At 45.4% G+C, this 9,643-nt stretch overlaps 1 protein-coding gene across 1 annotated transcript; it reads left to right on the top strand.

Annotated features, from left to right (window-relative positions):
* Positions 1–7,612: 7,612 nt before the first annotated feature.
* LOC144826156 (P2Y purinoceptor 1-like) lies at positions 7,613–8,473 on the top strand. Its single transcript, XM_078684548.1, has one exon. The coding sequence runs from the start codon at positions 7,613–7,615 to the stop codon at positions 8,471–8,473; it is 861 nt and encodes a 286-aa protein (XP_078540674.1).
* Positions 8,474–9,643: the final 1,170 nt, after the last annotated feature.

The raw sequence follows: 9,643 nt of genomic DNA, 5'->3' as shown, positions 1-9,643 counted from the left end.
CCCCCAATGCGTTGGAGAAAAAATATAAAATGGTATTGCTTGTCCTGTGTCGTTCTTCCTTTTCCCCATATTTCAATCCTGACCAGGACCAATTCTAAAGAACTGCTGGTACAAACAGAGAACCAAGTAAAGAAGACACCCATAAATAGGACCCCCAGCAATACACCCCACACAAATTGAAAAGGACAGCAAGTACACAGGCCTGAGCCTTGTGAAAGTAAAACATGCTGAAGAATAAACCTTAAGTTTTAAGCTGCTCTACAATGTAAATGGTTTCAAATAATTTAATTTTTTGTTTTTTACTGTAAATGGTTAAAATCCATTGGACATTTAAACATGAGTTAACATTTGTTGGGTAAATAAATGTAAAAATATACCCTTCGCAGTTTCAGTTTTTTACACTAAGCACAAAAGAAATATGGATAAATACAGGTAAAATGAGCAAACACTAAATATGGATAAATACAGGTGAAACTGTCAAAACAATAAACACCATAAAACGGTAGCTTCACTTTATTATATACCTATAGGTATACTAATAGCCTGGACTGGTATGTTTGTTCTCTTTGAGCAGCATTCATCATGTTTTAGCCCCTTGGTCCATTACATAATTAGAACAGTTGCATGCAAATGAGTAAAATACCACCGCTATTGGAGCAGATAGACCCAGACCTCTAGTCAACAATAACATGAATATCCCATATATGACATATGGCTCGGGCTCATAACTAGTGGAGGGGGCTTTAAGAACAGTTAGAGCCCTGGGCACAGGACTATCTTGCTAAATTTTGTCAGTTTCATTCAGTTTCATAAGTCTTTATTTCGATTGTTATATCATAAAAGACAGTTTATACAATAAAATTAGTGAAATACAAGAAAAATTAAAACGACAAATTTGCCTAAAACATTTCATCATTAAAAAAAACCAATTAAACAATTTATTAATCAATTAAAGACCCAATATATGAAACCCTAAAAAAGGAAAAAGGAAAATAATTTGTTATTCTACCAATCAGGTGCCTGCTAATATCTGCAAGTGTCTGGCACGAATGATCCATGCCCACCCCAAACATTTAGCCACGCCTATTACTACCATCTCTGATGTATTAGTTCATAGCGCCCGCAAGGCTTCGGTGCTTCCTTTGATTTTCAATTTACAGAAAATAGTCCTAATCCATCTAGTTCGGGGGGTATGATATGCTGGACAAGCAAAGACAAAATGACCCAGACTCTCCTTTGGTCAACACACCAGGGGCAAAACTCATTTGAGTGGCCCGTCCAATTTTTTATAAAGGATCTCACTGGCAGGGACCCTACTCGAAATTGGTGATAAAGTTTTTTATCTAGAATTTTTGTGATGACGTCCCAGTAAGTCTCCAGGAAAGGGTCTAGTTTATGGGCCAAAAATCTGCCTGTCAAACTAGTACCCTCAGATTGCACGATAGAAGGGAGTTTAACAGATGCCCAGTAGAGCACTTTAAATGCTTGCTTTGGCGGGAATATGGAGGAGCCTGGAGAGACCCATAGGTCAATTAAACCCATCTCCTCCAAAATTAATTTAACCTCTCGCAGCCAAGGGATGTTATTAGAACCTGGTAATGATCTCACATCCAACAATTCGCTTGCAAACCGACTTAGATCTGGAGACGTCCAGATCCTTCTCCACAGCGCCACTAGCCGATAACGCGCCATCTCGTTTATCAGTTTGCAGCCCATGTCCAGCAAGAGAGGTTTGGTTGGTGTAGATTGTGGGAGACCTACCAGGTTCCGCAGAAACTTATTTTGTACTTTGACCAATGGCGTGAGGTCCTTATAGCCCCATAGGTCAGCCACATACAAAATAGCAGAACTATTCTTGGCCTCATAAATCCTAAGTGCTGGTTTAACCCGTTTAGTTAGAGACAATTTTTGTTCCTGGATTAAACAGCCTGTGAGGCGAGCAAATTTTAAGTGAAGTGCATCAATCTGGGATTTCCAGCGGAGGTGATAGTTTATGGTTACTCCAAGGTAGGTCATGGCCTCAACTTGCTCTAGACTAGCACCATTTAGCGTAACAAAACCTTTGATGGGGCGATTTTTTGTTAAGACCATAAATTTGGTCTTGCTCAGATCATTTAGCTTACAAAACTCCTCAAACCTGTTTAATGCCTTTTGCAACCCTCCACGTGTCTTGGAGAGGAGTAAAGTGTCATCTGCAAAGATGAGCATTGGAAATTTGGTCCCACCTAGGCATGGTGCATCCGTAGGGGTTTCCGCAAAGAATTTAACTACCTGATCGATAAACAATAAAAAAAGGGTCGGTGCCAAAACGCCCCCTTGTCGGACACCTCGGGTTATGGGAAAACTATCCATTACTTGTACCTGACTGCCCCACCTTACCCTAGCAAAATTGTCCTTGTGTAATCTGATCACAAGGTCCAATAGATCCAACGGTAGTCCTAGGTTTCTCAGGACCTCCCACATCTTGGATCTTGGCACAAGGTCAAAGGCCGACCTCAGATCTATGAAGGCGGCATAGATGTGTCCGCCGCCCATCAGCACCACCTTCCAGTAAACCAGAGTAAGTCTGAATACCTGATCAATGGTGCTGATGCCTGATCTGAAGCCCGCCTGTAAAGGGGAAAGAACATTTTCCATCTCCATCCATCCCTGGATTCTCGCAAGGACCATCCTGGCAAAGATTTTTTGTAAGGAATCAATTAGACTGATGGGGCGGTAATTTCCCGGGGCCGAACGGTCCCCTTTTTTAAAAATTGGGAGAATTTCCGCCCCTTTCCAGGATTCAGGAATCCTTGCTCCTTTGGTAATTGCATTAGCAATCAGAGTTATATAGGGAACCCATAATTGGAGATTTGTTTTAAAGAGATCCGCCGGAATAGAATCCATCCCTGGTGCTTTCCCCGATTGGACCTGCCTAAGAGCGGACTCAGTGTCAGAGGTTGTAAAAATAAGCGAGTGACCAAGATTAGGATAGAAAGGTGTCTGCATCTCTTCCCTAATAAAAGGTTGCGGATTGGGGTCCTTAAACTGTCCTGAATAAAATTCTACCCAGTCTTCCACAGACACATGGTTTGCTGAGATTCCTACCCCATTTCACAATTTCCCAGAATCTGGCCTGATTTGATGATTGACATGCCTCAAAAAGATTGGACGAATGGCACTCATCCCAATCTCTCTTCGCCTCCCACTGTGTTTTTTGATACGTTTTACTTGCCGTTTTAATATCGCTAGTGACACTTGATTTAATGGCTGCAATTAGATTACTATGTTCTACCCTGCAGTTCTTATTATACCATTTTTCCCGTGGGCCCATTCCCATCTCCTTTCCTTGTTTGTTAGGGATGGTCAACAGGGCCTTAAGTTTGGTAAAACACTGATCATGGTGCTCACTAATCTGAGGGGCGGCGCCGGAAGTGGATGGTACATTCAACATGGCGCTCAATGTCATCGAAACTTCCTTTGAAATTCCCTCCAACAATGTGGCATCGTTCACGGCCCTGCTCCATTTTACCCTTCTTCTGTCGTTTGTCAGGACAGCCTCGACCGTTATACACAAGGCTAATTGGGGTGTAGTCAAATCACATGGGAGCTTAAGGCTCGTGACCAAAGGGTTATGGTCGCTTTCTGGGCGAGTCACAACTTCCATGTCGACAAGAAGTGGCCAGTATTCCGTTGTAAACAAGATATAATCTAACCTACTTTTGCTAACCCCATTGTCGAAGGTAGGTCGTCCAACCTTATCGGAGAGTGAGCGCCCATTTGCCTCTCTCAGACCCCACTCCAAACACAACCCTGACCAGTGTAGTGCAGCCTCCGTCCCCTTCTTGATTTTATTCAGGGCCAATTTCGGGATGTTCCACACTGCATCTACCTCATACCCCAAATCCTCTTCTTCGCTGAACTGGGGTTCAAAAGTACAATGTAGATCCCCTGCTACAAGGATTAATTTGTCTCTCCCAATTAGATCAAGATAAGAGTCCAATTCATTAACAATGACCGGGCATCGCCTACCGGGGCAACCTCGGGCATAAATATTGATAACTACTATGTCCATATGGTTCTTCTTCCGTAGCTTAATGCCCAAGAGATCTGGGTTATCCACTGCAATTTCTGTTGGTTTATAATCAATGGATTGTCTAACCCAAATCACTAAGCCCCCAGAAGCTCTACCTTTGGGACCCTGGATTGCAGGTTTGTAAAAATTTAGGAACCCTACCCGATATATTGGTTCAGGTGCCCAGCTCTCTTGGAAGATTAGGATATCAAATTCTGCTCTGGACATATCTCCCAACCATTGCTCAGGAAACCAGCATCAGACCGGATACTGTCTACAAGATTAGTTAAAACTGTAGCTGGCACTTTCTCCAGATGTTCTCCCTCCCAACTTGTCACTACCTTGTCTACTACATCACCCCTATTATCAATGATTTCACATTCACTCCCTCCATCACATACAGGATGGAGTCAATCTATACCCTCCAAACCAGATAAGGGTTCAAAGCGATTGTACAAACGAGGGTAGAAAGGGGAATGAGGAAACCCTGCCAGTTGGGGTCTTCCAACAAAACTATTCCGCATCAAAGCGTTAACAACTGGCACATTATATCTTTTGGGGTAAAAATAGGCAAGATCCAGTGACTGTACATCACCCACCCTCCCATACCTTGCATCTCTACGAATATAATCCACCACCCAAGGATCTCGAAAATTTATAATAATACAATCTCCTTCTAGATCCTTTTCACAATGTCCCACCCAATCAACCCTTCTCACGTTCAGTATCTCAGTAGCGGATGACGGGGCGATTTTTATTTAGCCAATAAACAACTTTATTTTTTAGATCCCCATGGGATTCAATTTGGCCCTCCCTACAGTGTGAGACACCTGTTAAGTTGATTGTATATGGGGTGGCTTCCATAGGTAGGTCTGTGCGGGGTGGTCCCCTTTTATTAGCCTTCAATGGAGGTGGAACTTGGGTGGTGTTAACAGCATTCCCCCCCCTCGTAGATTTGTTTTAGGATATGTCGAGGGGGTAGAACCACCCCTCACCTGGATCAAGGAACGAGTTTTGGGTATTGATGCAAGATTGCTTTGGGAGGCCGAATGATTGGATTTAATACTGGCCTTCTTAGGTTTTACGACCTGAGGGCATGGTGCCGGTACTTGAGCAACGGTATTATGAGGGTTCCCAACACCAGAATCTATACTAGCGTGGTTCTTTGGGGCTGGCCTAGAAGTTACTGGCTTACCAAGGGCTAAGGCAGACTGCTTACTACTACTAGAGGCTATACCTTGAGTTTTAGGTTTAATAGTACAGGTAGTGTTGGGCAAAGCCTTTTGGTCATTAACCAGGCTTTATAGCAGACCAGTATTGATATTAACAAGGTTCTCCAATATATCCAGTTTTGAATGCATTAGTCTAGTTCTTTCCAATAGAGGAAGCATAAGCGTTTTAAATAATACTTCCATTTTTCCAAGTAAGCCCTCATCACCACTACGACTCACGGGATTGGGATCAGAAGAACCAAGTTGGACTAATGGGGGCAGTGGGAGATCCCTGTCTATCAAAGGGGGCTGCGAACTGGGGTGGGATTCTAATTTAGTTGGGAGCCGCTGAGGGTCAATTAGTTTGGGTATTTTCGAGATCCCTCCCCTCTGGCAATCCTTCCTACGTTTTCTACGTTTCCTTTTACCAGAAAAAAGGATTGGAGAATCCCCAGAAGACAAGGAATCTAATTGTGATTGGCTAACCGAGTGTTCACTCCCCCCCTCCATACTCCTGGAGTGCTCACTAGGAATCGTATCACTATCGGTGGAAATCAAAGACGGGCCCTCCGCCTCGCAGTGAATTTCCACCAAAACTGGAACCAGAGTTGGAATAGTACCTGGTGCCATGTTTTTTGGACTTGGTGCCATTGCAAGGGGTCCTAACGAAGAGCGTTTCCCGCTGATCAGATCAAGAGAGAGCCTTTTTTCCGCAAAGGCAATCTCCTTCTCCAGGATTCCAGTGGCCTTGGTAATAAAAGCATCCAGGGGCCCAGTAACTACCCCCTTTGTGGTCTGTAATTGGACGGAACGTTCCTTCCCGGAACGTAGGGGCATGATGACAGTAGCTAGTGACAGTAGAGAAGGAAACAAATACCTATATGTTCACGATTACACACTTAATAGGGACATAGACAAAGAAAAAGCCAAGGAGGGTGGCCCAACCCAACCTCGCCCGACCGCGGACGACCGCAGACGGCCCCGCCCTTGTCCCGGGCTTCTCCCGGGACGCTCCAGCACGCTCCCGCGCAGCGGGGGTAGCAGGTTGTTGATATAGGGACTTTAATCAGTGGGGCGGGGCAGGCAGGGAGAGCGGCCCAGGTGGTGGCAATTCGGGCTAGCGGGGACTCCTGGGAGATGTAGTCCCGGTCCCGCTGCTCGCAGCCCTGCCTACACTCACACACCCACAGCAGGCTCCAAGGGGCCAACACTTCCAGTGGCCACGGACCCGCTGCAGCACACCCCACGAAGCGGGACCCGCGAAGCGGGTACCGCGAGGCGCAGCAAAGCACAAAGATTCAGGAAAGAGCACAGGGTTCCGGCAGGTACAGATACTTCAGCAGAGCGTCCCTAGGTGGTTCCAAATGCTGGGGATTTTAAGTTCGTTGGTACGGCGGGGCAGGCAGGGAGAGCGGCCCAGGTGGTGGCAATTCGGGCAAGCGGGAACTCCTGGGAGATGTAGTCCCGGTCCCGCTGCTCGCAGCCCTGCCTACACTCACACGCCCACAGCAGACTCCAAGGGGCCAACACTTCCAGTGGCCATGGACCCGCTGCAGCACACCCCACGAAGCGGGACCCGCGAAGCGGGTACCGCGAGGCGCAGCAAAGCACAAAGATTCAGGAAAGAGCACAGGGTCCCGGCAGGTACAGAGACTTCAGCAGAGCGTCCCAAGGTGGTTCCAAATGCTGGGGATTTTAAGTTCGTTGGTGGGGCGGGGCAGGCAGGGAGAGCGGCCCAGGTGGTTGCAATTCGGGCTAGCGGGGACTCCTGGGAGATGTAGTCCCGGTCCCGCTGCTCGCAGCCCTGCCTACACTCACACACCCACAGCAGACTCCAAGGGGCCAACACTTCCAGTGGCCACGGACCAGCTGCAGCACACCCCACGAAGCGGGACCCGCGAAGCGGGTACCGCGAGGCGCAGCAAAGCACAAAGATTCAGGAAAGAGCACAGGGTCCCGGCAGGTACAGAGACTTCAGCAGAGCGTCCCTAAATTTTGTCTTTTAGCATTTCTTCTTGATATATCAACTGATGACATTTATGTAGGAAAAAAATATGATCATGTATAGCCATTGTTCAGAATATTCATATTTAAATTATGACATAGAAGGATATAATGATTGTTCCAGGAGTTTGCAATTATACATGACCATTTGCCAGTTGAGGCTCTGCTCACTTCCAAATGATGTTTTAAAGAACACTCATTTTCTAATATTTGTAATTGACAGAAAGCAGAAGAAGACTTCTGTGAAAGTGCCAATACCATCTTGGGGACCATCCAGACGACAGTCTTTCCTGCCACATTTTTGTCCGTCCTGGTCATCGGGCTGATCCTAAACCTCTCCGTGATGTGGATCCTCATCTACAGAGTAAAGCACTGGAACCGCAGCACCATATTCCTTTGCAACCTAGCCGTGGCGGATATCACCTGGATTTTAACGCTTCCCTGCTTGATATACTACCATTTCAACCACCTGCACTGGATATTTGGAGATGCAGCCTGCAAGATCACTAGAACCTGTTATCACGCCTGTTACTACTGCAGCATCTACTTCGTCACGTGCCTCAGCGTGGACCGCTATTTGGCCATAGTGCACCCGCACAAGTCTTTCCTGGTCCTGAAAAAGCATCAATCACTCCTGATCTGCATCACAATTTGGGCATCCACTGGCCTATGTAGTTTGCCCGTTACTTACCTGGCCTCCACCCAGACTTGTGACAACAATAAAACCACATGCTCTCTCTATGTCTTCTCCAATGCCACCTACATCACACTTCCCTTTTCCTTGTGTACTACCACCATTGGTTGTGTGCTTCCTTTTGTGTTCATCTGTTACTGCTACTGCAGCAGCCTTGGTGAACTGCGGAAGGGCAAGCTCCGCCGGTTTCAGAAGAAAAGCGCTCTGACAAAGCTCATGTGCTCAGCTCTGATCATTTTTGGCCTTCTTTACTTACCATACCATGCGTCGAGGAACGTCTGCATCATCCTGAGAGCCTACTGGCCCAGTGCAAGCCTCCCCATTGAGGAATCTGATGCCTTCTTTTTCATTGAAATGGCGGTCTGCAGTCTCAACACATGCATCAACCCTCTTTTCTGTTTCATTAGTGGTGGTGAGTTTCGAGAACAAGTTTGCAAGCTTTTGCCATCATTTGGACACATTAGCACCTGGAGACTGAAGAAAAAAAGATCTACTGTTCACCCTAAGTAACCAATGAACCTAAAAAAACATGGAACTATGTCCATTCTTTCAGCCCTTCTGAAACTGTCCCTCGATGAAATCGCACATTTTCTGTACCCAGGGCTTTAAGTGGAATGAAAAAATTGGAGGTCTCTCTAAGGGGCTTGAACGAAGTAATTAAGGAGGTGGCTTAAAAACAAGTAATATAAAAATCTGTGCTTGGCATAGTTGCTGCCTGACTAATATTTTGCAGCTTCTGTCATTGCACCCAGATATATAATATAACAAGTAACATTACACCTACCAGAAAAGCCACGACTATTGGCTTTGTCAATGGTTGTTTGTTGCATAAGTTAAATTAGCAACAGTTATATCTTTGCTGTATATACAATTGGAAATGCTTCAGTTCTGAAATTATGAGACTATACAGGGTCTCTTTGAAGTTACATCAGAGGCAGTGGAGTGTGATGCTGAGTTAGGGTTTATCCTTTTTATCCTGTAGATAAGGACAAGAATAGAGACTCCGATAGGGACCTGTCTCAGTTCCTGCTTTTGAGAACTGCCACTGCTGAGCACTGGCAGGACCCGGCCCACTTAAAGCCCTGCCTGTAGCTTTTGTAGAATTGTGCATGGAGCTTTGAACTGCTGTTAGTGTGTTTTTTGTAGCTCTGAAATATAAAAGAAGGAGTATGTTTTGCACATGCATCAGCAAACAACTAATCAGTCGTGTTTAAATCGTTTCAGTGGCTGTCACAAATTGATTGAGTATTGTTTATTACTTTGAAATGATGCACGCACGTGTGTGTTGACCCTTGATTACACTTACATTTTTGTGCCTAAAATGTTCTGGTGAATGCAATAAGCAATTGCCACTTGTTCACAAATATAGACTGTGGGTGTTTTAGTTCTGATTAGCTCAAATCTAATACAAGTCTACGATATCCTATAAAACAACTTCACCAGGATACATTTGAGATGTTCAGACAAAGGAAGGGGCATATTATCAAGAGCGGCGTTAAAATTATCTCCAGTTTAGTGGCAGAAAACTACCGCTAAAGTGGCGATAAGGGGCTTGATAATATGCCCTGGAGAATTCCAATAGAAGCTCGTGTTCTCCCCAGAACATGGACTTCTATTTGAATCTCAAGGGATTATTATCAAGCCCATTATCGCTGCTTTAGCAGTAGTTTTCTGCCTCTA

This window comes from Lissotriton helveticus, chromosome 3_2 (assembly GCF_964261635.1).
Source record: "Lissotriton helveticus chromosome 3_2, aLisHel1.1, whole genome shotgun sequence".
NCBI classification, from domain to species: Eukaryota; Metazoa; Chordata; class Amphibia; order Caudata; family Salamandridae; genus Lissotriton; species Lissotriton helveticus.
The sequence above is the reverse complement of the archived record's forward strand: the minus strand, read 5'-3'. Positions and strand labels throughout refer to the sequence as shown.

Bases quoted from the DNA above. Each gene is read 5' to 3' on its own strand.
- LOC144826156 (XM_078684548.1), top strand. From the start codon at position 7,613: ATGTGGATCCTCATCTACAGAGTAAAGCACTGGAACCGCAGCACCATA.